The sequence below is a fragment of the Anarrhichthys ocellatus genome, unplaced genomic scaffold (genome assembly GCF_004355925.1).
Source record: "Anarrhichthys ocellatus isolate YVR2014 unplaced genomic scaffold, GSC_Weel_1.0 scaffold2, whole genome shotgun sequence".
In the NCBI taxonomy this organism is placed as follows: domain Eukaryota; kingdom Metazoa; phylum Chordata; class Actinopteri; order Perciformes; family Anarhichadidae; genus Anarrhichthys; species Anarrhichthys ocellatus.
In genome coordinates this window covers 7585541-7611513 of record NW_022280032.1, presented here as the reverse complement: position 1 = coordinate 7611513, position 25973 = coordinate 7585541, and the positions used below count along the sequence as shown (strand labels likewise).

At 44.5% G+C, this 25973-nt stretch overlaps 1 protein-coding gene across 4 annotated transcripts in view; it reads left to right on the top strand.

Annotated features, from left to right (window-relative positions):
* The window catches only part of reln (reelin), an 89512-nt gene extending 63932 nt beyond the window's left edge, over nt 1–25580 (top strand). Inside the window, exons 20-65 of one of the 4 annotated variants that reach the window (XM_031856301.1) lie at nt 740–976; nt 1140–1332; nt 2085–2197; nt 3777–3914; nt 4097–4283; nt 5006–5211; nt 5304–5475; nt 5693–5899; nt 6030–6265; nt 7309–7466; nt 7580–7787; nt 7903–7979; nt 8466–8624; nt 8755–8949; nt 9927–10200; nt 10301–10441; nt 10546–10723; nt 10863–10947; nt 11039–11221; nt 11374–11542; nt 11716–11821; nt 11927–12153; nt 12295–12518; nt 13065–13215; nt 13362–13620; nt 13804–14053; nt 14616–14784; nt 14964–15104; nt 15414–15591; nt 15817–16010; nt 16103–16344; nt 16470–16624; nt 16795–17009; nt 17207–17384; nt 17501–17676; nt 17766–17872; nt 17976–18218; nt 18303–18478; nt 18571–18644; nt 19046–19207; nt 19382–19539; nt 19839–20064; nt 20232–20429; nt 20982–21080; nt 23117–23122; nt 25365–25580. In XM_031856301.1, coding sequence (XP_031712161.1) covers nt 740–976; nt 1140–1332; nt 2085–2197; nt 3777–3914; nt 4097–4283; nt 5006–5211; nt 5304–5475; nt 5693–5899; nt 6030–6265; nt 7309–7466; nt 7580–7787; nt 7903–7979; nt 8466–8624; nt 8755–8949; nt 9927–10200; nt 10301–10441; nt 10546–10723; nt 10863–10947; nt 11039–11221; nt 11374–11542; nt 11716–11821; nt 11927–12153; nt 12295–12518; nt 13065–13215; nt 13362–13620; nt 13804–14053; nt 14616–14784; nt 14964–15104; nt 15414–15591; nt 15817–16010; nt 16103–16344; nt 16470–16624; nt 16795–17009; nt 17207–17384; nt 17501–17676; nt 17766–17872; nt 17976–18218; nt 18303–18478; nt 18571–18644; nt 19046–19207; nt 19382–19539; nt 19839–20064; nt 20232–20429; nt 20982–21080; nt 23117–23122; nt 25365–25461 — 7927 coding nt within the window. In that variant the 3' untranslated portion in view covers nt 25462–25580. The remainder of the gene's footprint in view (nt 1–739; nt 977–1139; nt 1333–2084; nt 2198–3776; nt 3915–4096; nt 4284–5005; nt 5212–5303; nt 5476–5692; nt 5900–6029; nt 6266–7308; nt 7467–7579; nt 7788–7902; nt 7980–8465; nt 8625–8754; nt 8950–9926; nt 10201–10300; nt 10442–10545; nt 10724–10862; nt 10948–11038; nt 11222–11373; nt 11543–11715; nt 11822–11926; nt 12154–12294; nt 12519–13064; nt 13216–13361; nt 13621–13803; nt 14054–14615; nt 14785–14963; nt 15105–15413; nt 15592–15816; nt 16011–16102; nt 16345–16469; nt 16625–16794; nt 17010–17206; nt 17385–17500; nt 17677–17765; nt 17873–17975; nt 18219–18302; nt 18479–18570; nt 18645–19045; nt 19208–19381; nt 19540–19838; nt 20065–20231; nt 20430–20981; nt 21081–23116; nt 23123–25364) is intronic. The other 3 variants (XM_031856310.1, XM_031856319.1, XM_031856327.1) reach the window with 3 other exon arrangements.
* The last annotated feature ends 393 nt before the right edge of the window (nt 25581–25973 follow it).

Here is a 25973-nt window from a genome sequence, read left to right as displayed (position 1 = left end):
GTGTGTGTGTGTGTGTGTGTGTGTGTGTGTGTGTGTGTGTGTGTGTGCAGACACTTGTATGCTCATGATTCCGCAGAGATACTAAGACTCCATTAACCCACACATTTGCGCTGCTAATGGCGTGCTGGAGGTGTAAGCCACTGGGACCCATTGAGTCAGTTAGAGCAGTCTATGTGTGTAATGAAGACAAAGTGGGCTGGGTTCCAGCTGCGCAGGCCGGGTCTCAGAGCTCTTCGTCACCACTAGAAAGGTCAACGGGGGCCAATGAGTCAGAGGCAAGTTTTACACAACTATCTGACCTGCAGGTGCAATTGCAGGTTGTTACTCTTTCAACAAGTATGTTTGTGCAAAACACCAACATACAGGAATCAGTCTTGACAAAGAGAAAGAAAGGTCTTTGTGACGAACAGATTGGGCAATAAGAATCAAAAGAGTGATGCCAGATGCTGTATTCATAAATTTTGGTTATATTGACCATCTGCATTTGTGTCAAAAATCTGTTTAACATTGTCCAAACAGACTGCGATTATGCAGGCTTTAGATCCAAGTCAGAGTCTGATTCCCAGTGCAGTCAGCTTGTGTGATTAATTCTAGCTAAAATGTTTGCCATTATGGATACTAACCCCAAATACACGATTCTCACGTTTGTGCGGGTGTGACTATGCACTACTTACTTCAAGCTAACTTGCCTTTAATTGCCAATAAAGCTCCGTTTAATAATCTCTTTCCCCCAACCAAGGATTGTGTCAGTTGAACTCCCGGCCGGTGCTCGTAAATTTGGCGTGCAGTTCCGCTGGTGGCAGCCATACCATTCAGGTCGCGGTCACGATGTGTGGGCCCTGGATGAAATCAGCATGACCTCTGTGCTGTTCAACACCATCAGTCTCGACTTCAGCAACGTGCTGGACGTCACCCAGAGTCTTGGTTTCTATCTTGGCCATGTCCAGCCCTACTGCCAGCATGACTGGACCCTCAGGTGGGAGACTTAATGTTCTGATACAAATACTGTATACTGTATTATTTTTACCTGGATTGTCTTAATTCCTACACAACAGAAGTGATCAGATGCTACAACCACATAACAATTCCACACATAATATTAAGTATGGTATTCTCTCTTCTGACATGTTCTGCTCTAGTTTCTCTGGTGAGCCCAGCCCCGGCTCCAGTATTCGTTATGTGGAAACTCAGTCAATGCAGATCGGTGCCTCCTACAGTGTACAGTTCTCACTGGTCATGGGCTGTGGTCGCGAGCCCTCCCCTCACATTGACACTCAGGTCCGCCTGGAGTTCTCCACCAATCATGGCCTCACCTGGCACCTGGTCAAAGAGGTAAGGAGCGTAAACACACAGTCAACTTTGTTCCCCATGTTAAGTGATTGATGACACCCGATCCTTTTTCTTTTCACGGCCAGGCTCACACCGTTGTTTATGACTAAAACTTGAACAAGTCGTCCTCCAGAAAGACAAGGAAATGTATAATTTATTCATGATCATGAATATTGATTTACCCATTACAGCCTCCGTAATAATATGTAAATAATGAGAGTCTTTAAATGTGGCACTTTGTTTCAGATGAGAAATTATTGCAATTACTTTTTATCATCCTACTATTAGCAAATAGATGGCAATACTTGAATCAGCAAGCAGATTATCTTCCCATGATTCAACAAAGATTTTCTGCGATCACAACTGGCTCATAAATATTCATAAGGCACCAACGTATCTGCCAAGATTTGTATTGCCTTTGGAATTGAATAGCGCGTAATGAGTCCTCCATCAGTGAATTTTCTCTAATTCTCCCATGTGCATGAAAATGCAGTCATCTGGCAATTGCAGAATGTAACTCATTGAATGTCCTGTCCTTCTAATCCTTGCTTGTGTTCCAGTGTTCAAGGTCAGAAATACTGTAATCCTGCCTTAGCCTTTTATATGCACACACTGAGGGGCTCAGTCCACAGTGACAAATGAAAAACTTTGTTTTATGAATTCTGAGTAATCAACATTAAGCAATGCCTTTTCCCCCCAAATGAGTATACGATGAAAAGTGTATTTTAATGAAAGCTGTTATTTCTTTCACCTAGGCCTGTCTGCCTGGCATGACGAGCTGCGCTGAGTTTACAGCTCCCAGTGTCTACCATCCATCAGAGTTCAAAGACTGGAGACGCATCACTTTGTCTCTGCCTCAGAAGACATGGTAAGAAGCTCCCATCTGTACGATAGACATAGAAGACAAGATTCACAAAGTGCCCTCTGGGATATCAAGTCCTCTGATCTGATCTTTTATCTTTCATATCTTTTGTAGTTAACAAGCATAATACACCTGAGATTGAGTCAGATGTATAACATAAAGCTGAAAAAGAGAATCATCACCAGGAATCATCCGCACCTATTACTGTTAATGTCTGCTAAGTATACGTAGACACACACGCCTCACACACATCCATACACAGCCAGGGACATGTGCACAAACTATTTCACATCATATTCTACTATAAAAAAAAATGGAACATGTTTTGCTTACTATCAATTTTCACTAAGGCACCGTAACAATGAAATTACTTTTTCTTTCATACAAAATGCCTTAAATGCTCTAACAAAACATGGCAAAACAAGAAATAACATTTCCTTCTGTTCATTTTGAAAATCATCAAGAAAAAAATAGAGATAATAAACAAATTAATAAATATGACATAATATTGTAAACATTATGTCAGTATTTCTTATAGATCTGGCACATTTTAATTGTGGGACAGCAGTGATGTAATTAACGGCACAGAGAAAATGACCCGAGTGTCCGTGAGTGTTTTTTCATTTTGCTGATGACCTCACTATACAGTCCTCTTTATTGTCATCTACATAGAACTCCCGAGATAGCAAGTAGGGAGTAGTGAATGAGTGAGTGATTTAGGACACAACCTGTAATTGCATTGTATAAAGATAATAACACTGTAATGTTTCAGTTTAAAGGGCGACCAGAACTGAAACAAGTCCCTTACTGAACCAGTCATCCTGTACTCACCAGTTCCTGAGGAATACGTGTACTGTTACAGCCCTAGGTCGCACATATATCAACCCAAACAATCACATAAACCTTCCACACGGAGTACTGTGACCTCCACCTCCATTTCATTCTGCCACCCAGCCCCTAAATAAATTGGCGGTCTAATCTCCTGCAGGGTGTGATGAGAGGTCACAGGGTCATGGCAGTAAATGATAATAAAATAGTCGTGGCCAGTTCTGTATGATCAGGTGGTGGTCTGAGTTGATATGGGTCATCGAAGCAGCAAGCCAAGAAAGCTCCTTCCTATAAAACCCCCAATATACCTGACTATCTACACTTTGACAGCCATTCGTCATCGCTCCACATGCACAAAACTGCAAGGCACTCACATGCACAAGCATGTATCCACACTGCACACACATTCACATCCACAGCCGACCTTTAACAGAGATGATGTGAGGATGATATTAACCCAGGCACACACATACACACACACACATAGGTAAATAGAATTTCACACATGCGATAAGGTTAATCTTTACCTGCCAGAACACTAAATCCACAAATCTCTATCCCCAGTAAAGAAGTAGATTAGGGAGTATAACATGATGCTGTGGTTGACATGTTAGCAACCACTGTCAATTTATGAGATCATGTAATGTACTTTTTACATTGTGTTTTTTTTTTTTAACAGTTATAATGGAGTAGTCACTTACAGCTTCTATAGTATGACTCTAGGTTACTTTTGTGATTGTGTACTTTCTGTGTTCAGGTCCAGTGCCACACGGTTCCGCTGGATCCAAAACTACTATGGAGAGCAGGACGAGTGGGCCCTGGATGACATCTACATCGGCCAGCAGTGTCCTAACATGTGCCACGGACATGGTTGGTGTGACCATGGACACTGCAGGTCAGCTTTCACACACAGACACACACATTAAACTCTTTAAGGATTTTCTTTATCACCTTTTCAATATTACTCAACTCAAAGGCATAAAAAATATCTTCTGATTGATGTTTGTGGGATTCTAATTAAAGCAGAGATGAAACCAGAGCAACGATAAGAAGTTCGGCCACTGTCTTCTCTTGTAGGTGTGAAGACGGTTTCTCTGGAACAGACTGCCAGCCCTCCTCCCCCCTCTCCTCCAGTGTACTCTCTGACTTTGAGTCCCAGGATGCACTGCTGGCCACATGGCAGGAGGTGATTGGTGGAGAGGTGGTCACCCCTGACGTTGGCTGTGGGGTGGTCTCATCTGGATCGTCCCTGTACTTCAGCAAGGTAAAACAACTATTAACTGGCCTTCTTCAAGAATGTCAATTGTTTTGTTATTAAGGTATCCAACAAGGTTGACATCATCCACAGATTAAAGTAAAGTTTGGGGGAAATCTATGCCACGTTTTTGTTGAAGATCCAGGTTCAGATCCCAGAACTTTTTTAACAATTTCTTAACATGACGCTTTTTTTCGAAGAAAGAAATCAGGGACATGAATTTCATCATTGTCCCCGTGTGTTTTGGTGCAAATACAGATCCAGATTATAAATGTAAACACATTTGGTGTTGTGAAAATAAGTAATTTAGAGGATTGTGCAAACATTCTAGTTTTTCCTGCCTAAAACTGTTGACCTTTGACCTCTGAATTATGTCTACCCTGAAAACATATGGATTGTATTTAATCCTTCCATGATTTTACAGAATAATTTATTCTTACTGGATGGAGGGTGCACGCAATTTTCAGTCAGCTCTGTATTGTATCAACCACATCATATTTTCAAATTAGCAAACATAGCTGGAAATCTACTTATTGCTGCTGTCACCAGGAAACAGCCTCCAGGATTGGCAAAACAAAGTTTCCATTTAAGGAGTTTGTTGCCCAACACAAAAAATATTTGAATCATTGAAAAATTGCCATGATACAGTGTGACCCTTGGAATATAAAAAAACAACACGCTAAACAGTATGTGTTGCAGCTCCTCGGTGATCATTCCTTGTGTGTTGTCAGGCTGGACTGAGGCAGCTGGTGAGCTGGGACCTGGACACTGAATGGGCGGAGTTTGTGCAGTTCTACCTGCGGGTAGGCGGAGACTGTGCCGAGTGTAACCAGGCAGACAGCAGGGAGGAAGGAGTGCTGCTGCAGTACAGCAACGACGGAGGCATCAACTGGGGCCTCATCGCTGAGATGTACTTCACTGACTTCACAAAGCCTCGGTGAGAAACCTGAAGAAGAAAATGAATGTGGCTGTGAGGTTTGCATTTTCGGAAGAGAAACGTCAATAATCTGTCTCTTCTTCTCTTCTCAGCTTTGTCCACTATGAGCTTCCCTTGGCCTCTAAGACACCCTGCACAAGGTTTCGTTGGTGGCAGCCTCTTCACTCTGGGGACGGTTATGACCAGTGGGCAATCGATGATGTCATCATTTTGTCAGAGAGGGAGAAACACATCATCCCCATGGCCAATCCAACTCTACCACAGGTCAGGAATCTATTTCAACAGTTTTTCCTTTAACTTGTCATTTGTTCTCATCTTGAGATATTATATATGTATTTTCTTGTTGAGGAAAGTGTAGAACAGCCATAAAACCTTGAATCTTCCCGAAAATGTATCCATTTATCTTATGATAAATATGCTTTGCTGCAGACACTGGTACCTGTAACGCCTCAATAAACTTGGGTGTCTTCTGTCTCTACAGAACTTTTACGAGAAGCCAGCATTCGACTACCCTCTGAACCAGATGAGTGTGTGGCTGATGCTGGGTAATGAAGGCATGGAGAGGGAAAGCAACAACAGCTTTTGTGCCTCAACGCCCTCTGCCATGGTGTTTGGGCGCTCCGATGGGAACAGGGTTGCCGTCACCAGAGACCTGGCCCTGCGCCCTCGCTACTCACTTCAGTTTAAGGTACTCACATGGAAAGTTAAAAAACTAGAAAGGCATTTTTAAGGTGCAGTTTTGAAAAAACATGCACTCAATACCAATTAACCAGAATTAAGTTGTTGTTTCATTTTCTGTCCACTGTTTCCCCTACTAGTTGAACATAGGCTGTGAGTCAGAGTTCAGCGCGTCGGCTCCAGTCATGCTGCAGTACTCTCATGATGCCGGTCGCACCTGGGCGCTTATCCGAGAGGGCTGTTACCCAGGAACCCCAGGGGCAGGTGTCTGTGAGGGCAGTGGTCGTGAGCTTAGAGAGCCCACTGTCTACAACACTGGAGACTATGAACAGTGGACCAGGGTCACTGTGGTCATACCACGCAATGTTGCAGCCAGGTAGCTATGGTAACAGGCATGCAATTGGATTTGCAACGATGTAATAGGAATTTTAATCCTCAGACACATGAGGGGCGAATTCACAGAAGGATTGTGGGGCTTTTGCGGCAGCTAAACCTGCAGAAACAAAACTAAAGAATCTTTTAAAAACAGTCGCAAAGGGTGAAATTCACCCCAAACTGCCCTGCCAATCACATGGCATCTTGGTGCTCCTGTGCTATTTGCACATATTTAAATTAGGTGATATTCATACATTTGGCACAAAATCCGCCCCTTTCTATTTAAATTAAATTAAATTAAATTAAATTGCAAAAACAGTCCAATTCATAAAGATCTGCGCTACTAGCCACACACAACTACAGTGAAATTATTAGCGTCTTCAGAGAGTTAGTTGGGGGTTAGTTGCATTTATAAGGGGTGTTTGCTCAAACTCCTTTATTTTGGGAAGCAGTGACAGGATAAAAAGACATTTTTGAAAAATTTCAAAATGAATGAATAAAGCTCCCCTACATATGATTTTTAAAAACAAATGAGAAAAAGAATGATAAATAAGATTACTATACAAATGAATAAACAAATTATTTCTTCCCTCCTTTCCCAAATCCTGGGCTTACATTTTTCCCTTTCCTCTCTCTTAATTGCCTTCAGGAGGTTTGGATGGAAGTAGCACTCTGGCAAGCCCCTCCTGACAAGACCTCTGGCTCAGGCTGATTCTCCCCCCTCACAACCGACTCATTGGCTTCAGGCTCATTTATAATTTGCCACATAGATAATTGCAATCAGATGCAAAAGAAGGGAAAATTGCACTCGGCTGCAAAACTTTTATGGATGTATTTGCGCTGTAATGTCATTACAGTAGTATCTTTTGTGAATCTGATCTTGAGACGGGGCAGATAGCAGTTGCAAATGATGCACTATTCATGGTGCTATCAGCGGACGCAAGTCATTCTTTGTGAATTCGCCCCAGAATATATATTTGTTATAGACAATTTAAATGTCTGTATTTAGCTCTTTCCCTTACCCCCTTCCCCTCATTTTCACAGTAAAACCAGGTTCCGTTGGTTCCAGGAGAGCAGCATGTACAGAGATGCCCCACCTTTCGCCCTGGATGGGGTCTACATTTCTGAGCCTTGTCCAAACCACTGTGGGGGACATGGAGATTGTATCTCTGGAGTCTGCTTCTGTGATATGGGATACACAGGTACAATTACAGATAGAGAAGGGAAAACGATGAAACTGAAAGCAATAAAATAGATAATATTTTCCATGTATCTTTATAAAACATACCTTCTGATTCCCTATGTTATTCTCTAGTGGAGCAGGATAGTTGTGTCCCATCGGTAGCCTGTCCCACAGAGCTGACCGAGGGCTTTGAGGGGAAGCTGAGCCCTCTCTGGCAGAGCCTAAGTGGCGGACAAATTGGAGGTGGATGTGGCATCATTGGTGAGGGCAAAGCTCTGTACTTCAGTAGTCCCGGGAGGAGAGAAGCACGCACAGTGCCTCTAGACACCACCAACACACGGTGAGGGGGATTCACACCTATAAATCTCTCATTTGGAAGCACTGGAGACCAATTCAATCGGTGGCCGTTTCTTTTAATGTGAAACTGAAATTTAGTTGTTCCCGTTTACACACAGGTTGGTTCAATTCTACATCCGAATTGGCAGCAAGAGTTTGGGGCCCACTTGCACCCGGCCTCGGTCCCGCAACGAAGGTAATTCTAACATGCTGTATTAAGGCCCTCTGCTGCATTCATGTGGCTGTTCCTCAACAGTGCAGTGCAACGAGCAGCTCCACATCCGATCTGATCAGTTCACCACTGGCTTGTCTCATTTGTTCCTTCTCACTGTTTGTCTTTGATATGCCCTGTGATTGAGCCAAGGATGTGTAGGTTCAGATCTGGTCCTCAGTGTCAGTGTTTTTTTCGAGTGGCGAATCAAAGTCTAGTGTTGTCTGTTCTAGTCTGTTCACCAGGCAGCAGATTGTGGATCTCTAGCCTGCAGCAGTGCTGAAGGCTCAGTCTGATCGTTCCTGCAATGTCAAATAAAACACTGCCGGCCTCCTAAACAGCTTATCTCAAAAAATATATATATTTAAATTCACGTGCTGTTAATTTTACTTAATGCTGTATCCATATCTATGCAAAATGATTTCCCATCTAAAAGTTCTCTCCACTCTGCTTTTTGTTCTGTGATTATAGGCGTCATTATCCAGTTCTCTACCAACAATGGTATCCAGTGGCAGTTCATCAGGGAGCTGGACTTTAGTTCCTTCCTAGAGCCCCAAGTGGTGACCATCGAGCTGCCACCTGCTGCCAAAACCCCTTACACAGTATTTCGGTGGTGGCAGCCACAGCAGGGTAAGTGCATTATCAGGCTGCACAATACTACAGAAAAGCACCGAAAATTACAATATTACAATATTATTTTTAAAATCACAGCTTTAGCTTTATTATACATGTTTATTTGTCTCTCTCTCCATCCTTGCAGGGAAACACTCTGCCCAGTGGGCTTTGGATGATGTCTTGATTGGTATGAACGACAGCTCCAGAACAGGTTTCCATGACAAGTTCGACGGCATGACGCCTCTGAGGCACAACTGGTACCGCATTCAGGGTGGGGAAGTGACTGTGGACTGTTTATCTCTGGACACAGCACTTACCTTCAACTCCGAGGCCATTGACAGTGAGTTACACGATAACATTACCGCTCATAAGTACATACATTTAGTGAAGAGGGTTTGTGACCGCAGGGTTGGGTGTTGTAATTCCTCGACTGGCTCAGAAAGCTGTGTGCATGGACAGTGAAGGAGTAACTCCCTCGACACTCACTGTCAAGTGGCCCCTGACTAAGACACTTCGCACCCAACTGCTCCAGCGAATCTGCAGTGTTCACAGTGAGCAGCCCAGTGTGAATGTGTTGAAGTGAATGTGCAGCAGGATGTGGCAGAAGCATATACACAGCCATGCATATGCACATCTAGTAAACCACCACACACTGTATGTTCACATACTCGGCAAAAGTGATGCACATAGATGGCTGCACGGTGAAATCATAGTGTTACCCACACAAAAGGCTGAAATTTAATCACCAATTTACTGTGGCGCTGTGGGTCCTGCATTATTAATGAGAGCAAACCTGAATGAACATCCTGCTTGTTATTTATGCTTGCACCAAGCTGTGAACGGCTTTACTTTGGACAAATATTACATTACAACAGGGCCCATTCATTAGGCGTTCAAAGCCAGATCCATTTGGCAACACATATGACTATAAAGCTCCCATGTCCCTGTGTGAAAACAGGAAGCACTGATTGTCAGACTCTATGGATGTTCACGTATGCGCTGCAACCTGTACAGTTCATTGTATCTGTTTACAGTGAACTCCTATACCTACTATTTTCAAAGCTATACTTGCATTTAGACTTTGCGTTTTGGGTGTACACTTTTCACTTCATGTGGAAATTAGAAAAATCGTTTTTTTTGTTGTTTTCTGTTTAGGGTCAAAATACATTTCACCCCAGAGCCTATTTCATCACAGTTTAAAATCAAACCAGACACATTCAAGTTAATATTGTTTCATGGTAACCTAGTGTGTAAACTACAATCAGATTATAGTAAATACCTGTAAGTGTGACATTTTGTTTTTCTCTCTGTCTGCAGAGAAGCCAAGATATGCAGAGAGCTGGGACTTTGAGGTGTCAGGCTCGTCATTCCTGCAATTTGAGTTGAGTATGGGCTGCAGTAAGTCCACCTCTTTCTCCCATGGCGTGCGACTGGAGTACTCCACAGACTGCGGTCATCACTGGTCTCTCATCACCCCAGAGTGTGTGCCCCCAGCCATTGGCTGCGCTGGTTATACTCAGAGTTCCATCTATACCTCGACCCAGTACAAACACTGGAGGAGGATCACCGTCTACCTTCCCAGTGCTGCTAAGTACGTGTGTTTTATACCCAATATTAGTAGACAGGATTGGTGTATTTTCTGGAAGTGCATGAACTCCTGAAGCTAAGTAACGTTCTTATGCATCCCTTAGCTCCCCCAGAACTCGATTCCGTTGGATCCAAACCCACTTCACCCCAGGGGCAGAAGGATGGGCTCTAGATAACGTGTTACTTGCCCCTGGCTGCCCCTGGATGTGCTCTGGACACGGTCTGTGTGACAATGGACGCTGTTTGTAAGTTAAACAGACTTCTCTGCTCAGCTGATGAATTCTAACGTTTCGTCATTTTTACACTTATTTTCTGACTTCATGTAAACGTTACCGTTACTTTCACACAGGTGTGACAAGGGTTATGGAGGGGCCCACTGTGTGCCTTTGACCCACCTGCCATCTGTGCTGAGAGAGGACTTTAATGAGAACCTGCAACAGGAGACGTGGCCTGAGGTGTACGGAGCAGAGAGGGGAACTCTGAGCGGAGAGCCTCTTAAATCTGGCACTGCCCTTATCTTCAAAGGGGTATGGGTCCTTAACACCATGCAGAAAACATCCAAAGCAATAACAATACAGTTAAATCACACAGACACAGCTTGATATCTTTCGATCACTCACTCCTCTTAGCTGACAAAGAATGTAATCCTCGTCTGTTTGTTTGCAGGATGGTCTGCGAATGATAGTGTCGCAGGATCTGGACTGCACCAACACTCTCTACATCCAGTTCTCCTTCAAATTCATCACTAAAAGTAAGATATAACTTCTTTATTTCTTGGTATAGCTGCACTTTTGATCATAATAGGATGTTGTTGTAATAGTTTTTCTTGTGGGCTTTTCTAGGTGTCCCAGAGCGCTCCCATTCAGTGCTGCTGCAGTACTCTGTGAACGGAGGAATCAGCTGGCTGATGCTGGATGAGTTTTATTTCCCAGCTTCCACTGGCACTCTGTTCCTCCACCTGCCGCTGCCAGCCAGCGCTCAGACCAACGCCACCCGCTTCAGACTCTGGCAGCCCTACAACAGCGGTGAGTGGACACATTGTGTGGTTGCACACTAGAATTCACACAATCTGTGCTCTTGCATACCTTGTCCGTTTCTTCAACACATGCACTCACTTCGTGCGGCCTGAACCAGTAGAATCAGTGTGTAACAATCTCCAAAATATGTTATCCTTCAGGTAAGAAAGAGGAGGTGTGGGTCATAGATGATCTCATCATTGATGGCAGCTCCCTACACAACCCACCGATGGTGATAGACAGCTTTGAGGAAGGCCCCAATGAGTCCAACTGGTTGTTCTTCCCCGGGGGAAACACTGGCCTCTACTGTCCCTACCAGAAGACTGGACTGTAAGAAAAACAGTTTTTAATGTTGACAATGGCCGTGTCTTGACAGTGTTTCTGATTTAATCTGTGAACCAAATAATGATAAAACTTGCAAAAAGATGCTTTTACCCTTGACTAATCTCTGTGTGTGTGTGTGTGTGTGTGTGTGTGTGTGTGTGTGTGTGTGAATGTTTCAGGGAGGAGGATGAGTCAGCCATGGTGTTTGTCTCCAGCGAGCTTGGCGAGCACTCCATTACCACCAGGGACATTGACGTAAATGAGAACACTATCATCCAGTTTGAGGTACACAAACACAGCCTTGATGACTCCTTTTCCAAAGCAACAATAACTCATACTCAATCAAAACATAAATCATGGCTCATCATGTGTATATTGATGTTTCTCCAGATTAATGTTGGCTGCACAGCTGAAAGCAGTTCCTCCCACCCAGTGCGCCTTGAGTTCTCACGGGACTTTGGTGCCACATGGCACCTTTTGGTGCCCCTGTGTGCCGGTGGGCCCCACCCCTCCTCACTGTGCTCCACGGAGCTCCATCCTGCCAGCATCTATTTCCCTGGTACAACTCAGGGCTGGAGGAGGGAGGTCATTCACTTTGGCAAGCTTCGCCTCTGTGGGTAAGGACCAGATACATCCTGAACAGCAGATGCATAAATGAAAACAAGGGGAAACGTTTTTCAAATTATTTTTAGATGCAAGATAATATGTTGATAGTATCTGTCTGCCTCTCTAAGCCTTGCACTTTGACCTCCCTACAGGTCAGTGAGGTTCCGATGGTATCAAGGTTTCTTTTCAACTGGTTCTGCGCCTCCAACATGGGCATTAGACAACATCTATATTGGGCCGCAGTGTCAGGACATGTGTAACGGCCACGGGACTTGTGTGGGGGGCAGCCACTGTGTGTGTGACCTCGGCTTCTCTGGATCTGACTGCTCTGTACCTGACACCCCCAACCCTGATTTCCTCAAGGAAGACTTTGAAGGTACACCAACATACCGGCACAAAAAGCCATCAGGGAATAACAGTTTATCGAAAATGTATGTGTGTGAGGGAATCTGTGTAGTATTCATTGCTCAGTCAGAGTTAGCAGAATTCCCTGAGATTCTGAGAGTTATCATGTGGTCATTGCATGTTTACAATAGCTTGAAGCCGGCGTATTTTACTGAAATTAAATGTGATGCATGCTGCTGGAATGTCAGGCTAAATAATTTCATACTTGTTATGCCCTTAAATATATTTGGTTTTTAATATTTAGTTTCAACTAGGATCCCATTTACCCAATGACTTTTTACGACTTTTCTATGATTGCAGTCGTGTACCTTAATTTATACTTTTACATACATATCTTCAATTAATGCTCCTGTTTTTATTAGTATTTTTAAAGCATTTTATGACATTATTTCAAGATGTGTTCAGTAAATGGAGGTCTTTAGTTTTTTTAGAACAGTTATGATGGATTTATGATTGTGTGTTTACTGTTTTGTTGCTTTCTATGTATGTGCGTTTGTGAACATCCTTGTGTCTGTAGGTGGAGCTGTGGATGCTGAGCGTTTCAGACTACTGAGCGGTGGCAAACCGTCCAGGAAGTGTGGTATCATGTCGAGTGGAAACCACCTGTTCTTCAGTGAGGATGGCCTTCGCATGTTGGTCACCAATGACATGGACCTGGCAAATGCCAGGTAAAGCTACATCACACAAACAAAGAACAAAGAAAAGAAACCTACCAAGTCTCTGCAGAAACAAATACACCACCAAAAACATTTTTGTTGTTGTTTGTTGACAGTCTTCAGTGATAATCTCATGTGTTTATGGCTGTACTCTGCAGGTTTGTTCAGTTCTTCCTGCGTCTTGGTTGTGGTAAGGCTGCTCCAGACCCTCGCTCCCAGCCGGTTTTGCTGCAGTTCTCTGTGGATGGAGGTCTCTCCTGGGGTCTCTTGCAGGAATTTCTCTTCAGTAACAGCAGTAATCAGGCTCGCCTGGTGGCTTTGGAGATCCCGCTGCGTGCCCGCACTTCTTCCACTCGCCTCCGCTGGTGGCAGCCCTCTGAGAATGGACACTTTTACAGCCCATGGGTCATTGATCAGGTACATTAAGTGAGGATCCATTCAACCATCCCTCCATCAATAAGTCTTTTAATCATTTTCATTCAAGCAGTGAAACATCATGGCTGTTATCCATCCAAGCTGTCAATTGTCATACCTCTGACAAATCCATTTTCTCTGCCTTCTTCACATTAACTATGCAAACATGTTTCTTTTATTCCCTAGGTGGTAGTAGGTGGCAGTGCCAGTGGCTGGGGACCTTTGGAAGATGATTTCTCATCAATCGACGGACGCTCATGGCTCCTCCACCCTGGAGGAACCCGAATGCCTGTCTGTGGCTCCGATGGGCCTGCTTTCGCCTTCATAGAAAAGTCCAACACTCGCTATGCAGTTACCACTGATATCAGTTTGGGTCAAGACGCCTTCATCCAGTTTGACTTTTCTGCTTCCTGCTCTGTCACCAACTCCTGCTACTGTAAGCAATAAGAAGTGTGAGAAGGCTGTTTTCATCATTGATAAATCTGGCAAATCGTTTTGTAATAATTAATTATTTTGTCTATAAAATTATTTGTTTGTAGATCAACTAATAAATCAATCAACAACAGCCATATTTAGTGAAAACAGTTAAATCATGATTTTAAAAGAAGTCCTTACATTCTATATTTAGTAGTGATGGGCAACGATTACAATTTTTAATCGCACGATTTTTTTGCGATTAATCGCATCGTTATGCGCAACATTCAATAATGAATTCAAAAGTAGTGTATTGCTCACTTTTATTTTAAAAGTACTGCTATATGAACAAAAGTGCAATAACGTTTGGTTTGCAAACACTTTAATAATAAAAAAAAAACTGCCTTAACGCGCGATAAAATAATTGTCGGCGTTAATTAATGAATGCGTTAACGCGATAATAACGCGTTAACTTGCCCAGCACTAATATTTAGTATGTTTTTAGACTGTAAAGCTGTTTATTTTTTAGGTTGTTTATGCAGTTTCTTGTTGACAACAATTGTGTTTCTCTTGTTTCTCTGCAGCGGTAGAGTTGGAGTATTCTCTGGATCTGGGTCTGACCTGGCAGCCTGTGGTCAGGGACTGTCTGCCTACAAGCCCTGACTGCTCCTCCTACACCCTGCAGAGGCTGCTGGTCTCTGACATTTATAATAAGTGGGGCCGCATTACCCTGCCGATCCCATCATATGCCAGGTCAGCACTGCCCTGAACTCACACATGGACAAACTTGTGTTTTATCATATCCTGATTCTGCAGTATACCCATATCATAAGGATATAGTGCCATGTCAGGATTTTATTTACTTTCTTGCTATATATTTAGTTTTAACATAACCTGTGAGATGTATCCATGACTTTGATTTATGTCTTCAGGTCTCCAGCCACAAGGTTCCGCTGGTTCCAGCAGGCTCCCTTTGACAAGCAGCAGACTTGGGCTCTGGACAACCTTTACATTGGAGATGGCTGCCCAGATATGTGCTCTGGACACGGACGCTGCCAACAAAGCTCCTGTGTGTAAGTAATTGCAGCCTCTGGCATGCGTTTGATGTCTGAATTGTCAGCAATAAGGTGTAAAAGTAAAATACTCATTTGTATTTTAAATACTTTATTTTCCTAAGCTTTATTTAGCTTTGTGGCCATGTTGTTTCATACGTTAATTAATGTGCTAACATGAGGAATACTGTGTCACCCTCATTATTCATTTTATTTGATCACGTAAAGTTACTCTATCCAGTATGTTTGTGTTGCTTGACTCACTATAACGTGATGGCAAGTTTGCCTTTGTATCTGATTATGAGTATCTGACTCCACTATCCTCCCCAGATGTGACCCGGAGTGGGGTGGAGAGTACTGCGATGAGCCTGTGGTTCCTCTGCCCTCTCAGCTGAAGGACAGCTTCAGCCGAGCTCCTTCACTCAGCCACTGGCACGTACTCACCGGCGGCAAACTCAGCACCGTGTGTGGAGCCGTGGCCTCAGGAGCTGCTCTGCACTTTAGTGGGGTAAATATAGATCTATACCCTCGTCGTTCAACAATGTTTTATATAATACAAATAACATAACGGCTCATGAGCCTTCTGGGTTTGTTTTTAGATGTATTATATAGTTAAATAGAGAATGCTGTAAATAGAGAAATAGAAAGACAGGCATCCATTCATCACAGATCAATACTGCCTGAGCCTCTGACTGACTCTACTGACTGCATTTCTACATGTGTCTGTGCTCAGAGTTGCAGCCGTCATCTGGTGACAGTGGACCTGAACCTGACCAACGCTGAGTTCATCCAGTTCTACTTCATGTACGGCTGCATGATCCCACCCAGCAATCGTAACCAGGGAGTGCTTCTGGAGTACAGTTTGAATGGAGGAATCAACTGGCACCTACTGACAGAGATCTTCTATGATCTGTACACCAAGCCTGGGTGAGCTGTTTTTTATCATCAACGACACATGTACCTGACTACCCGTCGTACAGGGTATCTGTGACTTTCTTCTTGTTTTTGTCTGTGTTCAGGTTTGTGAATGTGCTGCTGCCCCCTGCTGCCCGTCAGGAAGGAGTACGTGTGCGCTGGTGGCAGCCACAACACGAGGGAGCAGACCACAGTGATTGGGCTCTGGACAACGTCCTCATCGCAGGCTCGGACCCACGGGCGCAGATATCTGACACTTTTGGAGGGGTGGCATTGCCCAACCATGAGAGAGCTCCTGCTGATGGAACCTCGGGGCAGCTGAGCGAGCAGGAGGAAACACCTATAGGTAGAACTGAATCAATGCCTCAATCAAACTGTGTACAGGAATGTCAAATTATTTTTACCACTAAACAGAGCCTCTTGGTCTTATTCGTATTTCATTTGGTCTTTTCCTTCTTTCTGTTTTCTCAGTGAGCGATCATTGGTTGTTCTCAGAGGACTGCTCAGTGCAGCGTTTCTGCAGCTCCCCTGATGGAGTGATGGTGTGTGGCAATGCTGACGGGAGAGAGGCGTATGCTGTTACACATGATATTATTCCTGACAAGGGCTGGGTCATGCAATTTAAGGTAACTAATGAGCCTAAAAAGACTCATAGGCAAAAAAAAACAACTTAATTGTGTTGCACGATGTCCTTCAGTGTGTAAAGTTCATCGTAATGCAATGTATTGTACCTTTGTATGAATTTAAGTCAAAAAGACTTGATTTGCTATGATGGTGACTGTCCGTGTTGATTTAGATTGCAGTAGGCTGCAGTGAGCCAGAACGTCATGCTGACCGACAAATCCACGTTCAGTATTCAGTGGACTTTGGAGTGACCTGGAAGTACCTGATGCCCCAGTGTCTGCCTGCTGACCCCCGCTGTGGAGGGCAGGTCTCCCAGCCGTCAGTCTTCTTCCCTGCTGAAGGCTGGAAGAGGGCAGTCTATCCCCTGCCTGACAGCCTGGCTGACACGTGAGTCATCCTCCCTCACATGCGTTTCACATACAGTACTGCTTCATATTTAATTGTACTGTCAAGGCACGCTTGACCTAAATTATTGAGAGATCAAATTATTGTCATCTTATAAATTATTAAAACTTTTGTCGTATAAATTATGAAAGTATTATGCATGTTGTTTGACTAACCTATCCTGTCTTTTTTTTTTCCAGTGCGGTACGATTCCGGTTTTTCCAGCAGCACTCAGACATCCAGTGGGGTGTGGAGAACTTTTACATCGGGCCAGCGTGTGACAGCCAATGTGGGGGACATGGAGATTGTCTGGATCAGCGCTGTCTCTGTGACCCAGGGTTCACTGGACCAAACTGCTATGCCAGCACTCCTCTGAAGGTAGAATCTGGCTCTCACTCAGTTAAAAAAAGTTCAGATTCCAAAAGAAAAAGACAAGTAGAATTTAGCTGTCCAAGATGGTCGGTGATTCAGATATGTGTGTCTTTTTGCTGTAGGGATCTCTGAAGGAGCGTTTTGACTGGGAGGGGGCAGCGGGCCCTCAGTGGCAGGTGCTGGAGGGCGGGAGGCCCTGTACAGACTGTGGTGTGTTGGTTGAGGGGACAGCCCTGTACTTCGGAGGGGCTGATGCCAGACAGGCTGTCACTGCAGATCTGGACCTCCGCGGAGCAAAGTTAGTACTTCTTTCAACCACAGCAAGAAGTGTTCGGTTAAATATTGTGCGACTCTACGAGCATTTTGAACTGTGTTTTGTGTGAATAGGTTTGTGGAGTACTGGGCCAGGATTGGAAGTGAAGATAACATGACCATGTGCCACCGTCCAACTTGTCGTAAAGAGGGAGTGCTGCTAGACTACTCTACTGATGGAGGTGCACTAACAACATGTGTACTTTTCCTTTCTTATCATCATCATCATCAGTTTATTTCTTCTCTTCTTTAATTTTTCTCGTTGTGTCCATATCTGTTCCTCAGGCGTGTCCTGGACACTGCTGCACGAGATGGACTATCTGAAGTACGTGTCAGTGAGGAGAGATTATATCGTCCTCCCAGAAGGAGCACTGACCAATGCTACTCGTCTGCGCTGGTGGCAACCATTTACCATTTCCTCCGGCCTAGCCACTCCCAGTCTGGAGAGAGCCCAGTGGGCCATAGACAACATCTTGGTGGGGGGGTCAGACATCAACCCACCCACTCTGCTTGACACTTTTGATGATGGTGAGTTGGTTTGCGTTGATGTACTCTGAGCCTGTCATTGCAAATGAATGAATGATCTTCTCTTATGTCTTTACCTTTCACCAGAGGGTGTTTCGCATGAGGAGAGCTGGAGTTTCTACCCTAATGCCGTGCGCACTGCTGGCTTCTGTGGAAACCCCTCCTTCCACTTGTACTGGCCAAATAAAAACCAAGACAAGACACACAACATCCTGGCCACACGAGAACTCATAGTGCAGCCTGGATATATTTTACAGTTTAAGGTACAGTACTGCAACACAGCCACAAACCTGTCCGTTGTCTTGTATACATGGAGGCTTTATTCCTTTACTGTACATCTGTCTTGTTGATGCAGATTGTTGTCGGTTGTGAGGCAGACACCTGTGGAGACCATCATTCTGTCCTGCTGCAGTACAGGAAGGATGCAAGGTAAAAAAAGACATAATGGGGTCTGATAAAGAATTAGACTTTGACATAGTTATAAAATGACTGTTTGAAATGTCCACTACCTTGCACGTCAGGGCTCATTTTTTTATTTGATGACGTATCGTTCCTATTCCAACTGGTAACAGCCAAACTGTAGACAAATAACTGCATGAAAACATTTTCAGCCACTGTGGACATTTTTTATAAACTGACCTGACAGACATGGGAGGTGGTACCATGACATGATCTAAAACATGAATGTTAAATATCAGGTCAATAGCCTCAATGGCTTATACCACCAGCCTGACTTTACACCCACCATTTTAACCTTGGTTATGGTTATTTTTATTTTGTAGAATATATTTTTACATGGACAGTTTTCAACTCTCATGCTCTCCCTTTAGGTCTGACTCGTGGCAGCTGGTACAGTCAGAGTGCCTCCCCTCCTCAGTCAACAACGTGGGCTGCTCCCCCTTCCAGTTCCACGAGTCCACAATCTACAGCCCAGTCAACAGCTCAACATGGACCAGGGTCACTGTGCAGCTGCCAGACCACGTCTCCTCAGGGTACGAGCACACAGATATACGATTTCCTTGGTTAGCACTGGAACATATCATGACTTTATGCTGGTGCATTTTTTAATTATATATTTTATACATTTCAGCAGAATGACAGGCAACATCTCTCTGTTTGCCAGTTGAAGCAGCGTAATCCATGTGTGATTTGTTGTATATTTCCAGGGCTACCCAGTTCCGCTGGATTCAAAAGGAGGGGACAGGAGAGCGGCAGAGCTGGGGAGTGGACAATGTTTACATCGGTGAAGCCTGCCCAGGGCTCTGCAGCGGCCACGGCTACTGTACAAGTGGAGTGGTCTGCATCTGTGATGAGGGACACCAGGGTGGGCCACAAACAGCATATTCTATTTGAACACACACAATTCTTTCTCATTGGTACTATTCAGAGGAAATGTGCAAAGTAGTTTCTTTGTGAAGAAAAATGATGCGTGTGGACAAAGTAAAAACAAAATGTTGAGACACATTTTCTGAAGAAACAGCTTGAATACAGTTTTCCATCACAGTTGCACTGTTGCTGTATGCTTTCATTTTACCATCAATTTCAACCACACCATCGACTGGCCTGCCATCTTTATTTCATCCAATTTCATCATCTCCCCTCTGCTTCGTCTCACCTCAACAGGTGACGACTGCTCCCTCTCCAGCAGCGACCTGCCCAGCTCCATCAAGGACAACTTTGAGTCAGGCAGCATGTCTCAGGAGAGCTGGCAGTTGGTCCAGGGTGGTGGAGTGGGCAGCGGCTGTGGACAGCTCTCACCGCATGCCCACGGAGACTCACTCTACTTCAATGGCTGTAAGATGAGGCAGGCAGTTACCAAACCGCTGGACCTCACTAGAGCCAGGTACAGGTACTACCAAAGTATACCGTACATAAACTAACTATGTAAACGTACACCTACCTGCCTCACAGCTACCACAGATTAGTTTTCCCCACATCAGAATCTGTATTATCAACCTTTAATGTTTTCTTTCTCTAACCTTCTCTCTTTTTCCTTCCCTCTCTGTCTCCCCACAGTAAGATCATGTTTGTGCTGCAGATCGGCAGCGTCGCACAGACAGACAGCTGTAACATAGCTCTGGATCAGGCCGACACAGTTGACCGAGCTGTGCTGCTGCAATACAGCGTCAACAATGGAGTCAGCTGGCACGTGATCGCACAGCACCAGCCCAAAGACTTCATAAAGGCCCAGAGAGTCTCCTACAACATTCCACTGTGAGTGACGGACAGAGACACTGTTTTCAAATATTGTACCATTTTTTCAAAGTTTCATGTGTTGTACCTAATGCTTTATTAATGTTAATCTTTTACTAATGCATCATAGATGTTAGAAATGTTAATATGTCATTGATAAACCATAACATAGTGATCTGCAGTTATACTTGTAAATAAGTAATTGATATATTTTTAACAACCTTCCATCAAATCTGCATTTGTAAACATTAATAAGTTGTCAATAAATCGATTTTGGCCCAGATGCGCTACAGCTGTTTTCCAGAAGGTAAGTCCATTGACGGAGTGATCCTGATGGTGTAATCTTCATAATGGTTTAGAACTGATCTATAAAGCATTTAAAAATGATTTGCTAATCATCAATAAAGCCATCAGTTACATCTTTCAAAAGCTTTATAACGGATGTCTTATTAGAGACTGGTACTGTTTAAACCAGTGTGGTAAACTTAGTTTAGGCCGGTTTGAAGCGGCTGTAGTCATTGACATACTCGTTGACTCTTACTGACTCCACAATGTTTCCCATAATCTCTCCAGAGAGGCCAGAGTTAAAGGGGTGATGCTGCGATGGTGGCAGCCACGCCACGACGGTGCAGGACATGACCAGTGGGCGTTGGACCATGTGGAAGTAGTTCTGTGAGTACCCAATTCCCAGCCTGCCCCAGGCACCCCAGACTGGCCCCCAAAAGAGCCCCGATCTGCCCTCGTCTCTACCGCTGACTCAGCCTCACCTGTAGAAACGGTCCCCTCACAAACACAGGGAAACAGCATACACATACATATAGTGTAACCACACCTACAGGTGTGCTGCTCACCACCTACAACCAACCTCTCACCAGTTAAACAAATCTCATCACGACTCTGGTATCAGGCAAGCAGAGTAGAAAATGACTGCAATGTGCTTTGCTGTGAAGAGTTCTGTTTGTGGATGGCTGCTCTGTGTACGACAGATCAACTCCCTCTGTCAGATCATCATATTCTCAGTGTCTTGTAGAACCCATGCATCTCCCATACAAACAACTTGTCAAGAATGTATGTATTATGTCACGGAAATGTTCCGAAAAGTCCAAAGTATACCATACTTAAAACTTTAAAAGGTCTTAGTCGTAGTTAAATTAAACGATTTAAGTTTTTAAAACATTCTTTGAAATGTTGCCATTTGTTTTTCATTAGATGTGAAGCATTCATTCACATATTCATTCATAATTTTACAGCATTCACTCATTAACATTTACAGTTAGCCCGCCTGCCCCTGCGAGGCATGACATAGAGCGCTGAACCGAGATCATACGATATACATTACAGAAACGGTGAAGGTGGCTTCACGTCTATGACAGTGTGTCTTTGTTCTACTGTGAAGTCAGCGTTGTCAGACAGGCCCATAGTCTGACTGGTCTTGTTTTCATTTTCACATTCATTTCATGTGCAACAATGCTCCTGCATTCTACTTGGAATAAAAAATGTCCGTCTTCAATTCAATGGAAGTTTCAAACACCCTGCACTGATTCACTGATTGTCTTCCTTTCCTTTTTTTACATTAATATAGCATGTTAGTCAAACCAGGATCATTAAACATTTTCTCTATGTGGAAGACAATGACAGTTTGAAATCAAAGTGGCAAAGCTGGAGATTCTGCAGGGCACTGAAGATATCATGAACATGGTCTATCCGGCTGGCATATTCTTAACATATAATATCATAAAGCATTTCCAATGCATTTCCTGCATGTTGCTGTGGGTATCAGAGCAACGTTCCCTCTGAAGTGGATGCTGATTGTTCGTTCAGATGGGTACCCAATGCATTTCAAATGCTGCATACAACCACGTCAGGTACCGTAATATATCACAGCTGATACAAAGTTGCACACAAACACACACATTTATGCCTAACCTGAGCTGTCCCTGGTCTTCGTGGTTGTGACCTGTCCCACTCCCTCCCTCGCACGGTTTTCAACAGTGTGTGCTGAAAAGAGTGACCGTGATCCTCACACTTTGCTCTGTTGTTTATCTCTCTCTGCTCACCACACCTCCACTCCTTAACACATTCTTCCTCTCACTCCTATTCCTGCTCAATCTTATCTTTTGCTCCACGCGCCTTTCCTCCCTGCTGCTTAATGTCACCGACGTGTTTGATCATGTGGTCATGCTCACTCCTCTGCTTGTGCTGCATCGTATCCCACTTTACTTCCTCCTCCTCCTCCTCCTCCTCCTCCTTGCCTTCCTCAAAACTTGCTGTTTCCCTTTTTCTCCTTTCCTCTTCTCATTCTGGCATACAACGAATGGATTACTGCTGTTTATCGTGCTGTCTGTCTTCTCTTCTACTTGTGTTTGTCTCTCACTTTACCTTCATCTTTGTTACATTTCTCTGCGGTCTCCTCACTCAATTCCCACCAACTACTCTTCTGCTCTGCATTCTTCTTTTTAACTTCTGTCTTCCTCATTCTCTCTGTCTTTCCCACCCGCTATCACTTCCTCTTCCCTGAACCTCTGACTATCTTTATGCCTCTTCTCTCTCCTCCCCTTCTCCCCGCTTTGGGCCCCTGCCTCCCCAGGCCGGGGCTCCTACCCCCCCAGACCTTTCTGCGCGACAGCAGTCCCCTCCTCCTGCTTCTCCCCTCTCGCGCTCTAACCTCTGCTCTCTTCTGTATTCTGCTCCCTCTGGCATGGCTGTAGTGTGAGGTAAGTTATCCGCCTCTTCCTGAATGCAGCCCCATCCCTCACCCTCCTTCCAACCCCTTTCTTCTCCCTGTTACACTGTGCACACCCACCCTCACTTTCACTGACACGCCTGGTCCTCCTCATCATCACCACAGTCATCCTCGCCTGAACTCAAGCCCTAGGCAGGTCAACAAGCAAGCCAGCTGCTCACAGTTTTCAGGTGGAGGCTCGCTGACAAAAATATCCAACATATAGATCTAAAAGGAGGAGCGCGGACATGTTGTCTTCCCCCTCTGGCAGTGAGAGTAAGAACACAATTACTGTATCTTCGATTGCGTCGATCGCTTTTTTTGACTTAAATCCTTCCTCTGAATGCAGAGTTTATTTTTTATCAAAAAACCTTTCTAAGGACTTTCCGCCATATTATACAACAACAACACCTTGTGTATATAACCTGGGTCTACAATTTAAAACACACCAGAGGGACTACAGGTTGTAACAAAGATAAATATATGTACTTGTACATTGGTTATACATTTGAACAGCTTGTTTGTGCATTCAGATATAGAGGACAGTTTCTCAACCCTTACTTAATATCACTTCCAGTGCACCAGCGCGGTAAAGTCGCCTCATTTGCCAGACACCACAACTCCAGTTTACTTCGCAATACAGAGCGTTTTCCCCGGCTTAATAAGCATTCATAAGGCAAGGACTTGAATATGACGGACGATCATTATGTAAAAGTACCGCACTCCAGTGTTAAGAGGGGCCCAAAACACATGAATAGAGGCATTTTGAAATGGCCTTGCATCCTCTAAAAGGGTTCAACACTATGTCACCAGATGAAAACAAATTCCTGATGAATGCCGTTGATTTTGAATGTGCAGTTTACATAATCTTCAAGACATTTTGAATGTAATAATTTACATCTACAAATGTCAATGGTATGGTGTTTTATGTGTATATGTGTGATGTAATCCATCACTATACCTGTATCTGTTTGTTTTGTTTCAAACCGTTGGCGTTTTTGACCTATAGCTGCTAATTTACACACACAGTTAAAAAAATTATCCTACTTTAATAAAATGTTTTTTTTTGGGGTCCAGCATTTATCCTACTCAAGCCCAAGCACCAAAAGTCTTTTCATTTATTTACCAGCATCAGTTGTAATGCAGGCCATCTCACATCATTGCTTTCAAATGTCGGCCCATTTGGCGGGAGAGTTTCATCTGACTTACCTCCTCCATCCGGCTCCTTGCACGGCTTTACGCATCGACTGTTGCCACAGCTCTCCATCCCTCTTTCACTCATGTCTGTCTGTCTGTCTGTCTGTCTGTGGACAGCAACAACAACATGACTCTGAGCCAGGAGCTCCCTCCTCACTACCCTCTGATTTCTGACCAAACATCTGAAAAACAAGTGTGTAAACACACAAACTCTCAAACTCATGCAGTTTAACAGCCATCCCTCCCATCCGCCTTCACACACACTTCCACCTCCACAGCATCAACCATCACACACACACACACACACACACACACACACCATCCCCTCCCCTCCTGGTCACCCCCCGCTTCGCAGAGGCCCCTGCCTGCCCTGGCTGCACTCCTGGCTCACTGGCAACGCCCTGCTGGATGGAAGAGGCAATGAACAGGCTAAGCAAGAGCGATCTTCCGCAGCTTTTCTCTGTGTCTCTTAGTTTCAAACCCCCCCCCCCCCCCCTTCTCTGCTCACAACCCTGCACTTGAATGGTTTTGGTTTACTTATTTTTCTTTTCTCCCAGTGACGGCTGTTAACTCTGACCTCAAACACTCAGTGTCAGAGTCTCTTCCCCCCCCCCCCCCCCTCTAGCATCTGTGGTAGTATGTTCGTAGATTCTGTGTCCCATGTCTTGTCCTGTGACATTTGGTCTTAGGTACGTGTAGTTCTACTGCCATGTTCGCCATCTAGCTGCATTTCATTTGTGCAGAACGTAAACAAAATCCAGTTGTGTAGAGTAGCGGCACCCATTTTCCGAGCCATCAGACCCATACAGGTGTTGAGTGTTTGAGGTTATGGCTGAAAACGATTTTTAAAAAAAGCCAGCATGAAAACGGATGCGAATGAGTACGAAAGCTGCATTCAACCATTTGTGTGTTTGCGTGCATGGACGAGAGCGTGTGCATGGGGATGCGTGGATTTGTAGTGCCCTTTACTTGGTCACTAATGTTCACACTCCTCCTCTTCCCCCCCCCCCTCTTTCACTGTGTTTGTCTCCCCACAGCACCCGTAAGCAAAACTACATGATGAACTTTGCCAGACAGACCGGCACGCGTCACTATTACAGCCGCAAGAGGCGGGCACTGCAACAGCGTGCCTGAACCCACCGAGAAGGGATTCGCCCTCTGACCTGCCAATCATGCATTGATCCGCCATGCCCATCCTTTTTGCTCCTGACGACATATCGCCCTGTTGAGTCCCATCCACCAGCGGAGTCCAGTCAGCCTTAGACTTCCCTCACCCATCCCTCCCTACCCTCTGCCACAAACACAGGCCATCCAATCAGCTTACGCCAGCCAATCAAGGCCTTCACCAACCACAGGGGTCTGCGGGAATGAAACTCAGAAGAAAGGAGTGAAGCGGCCATTTTGTTTACTTTTCTTCATGGACGGTGGAGGTTTCTAGTTGTTTTCTAATTGTTGCTGTGGTTCCTCTGATTTCTCCGATAACCCTCCCTCTGGCTTACCTCCCCGTCACACCCCTTCCCTCTCCTCATCCTCCTTTTCCTGCCACACTGTGAAATTGAGATAAAATATCACTGCTGAACTGACCAGCCGATTGGAGAGTTGCCTCCCAGTTCCACTGAGCCGTCGGGGGGGGGGGGGGGGGGGGG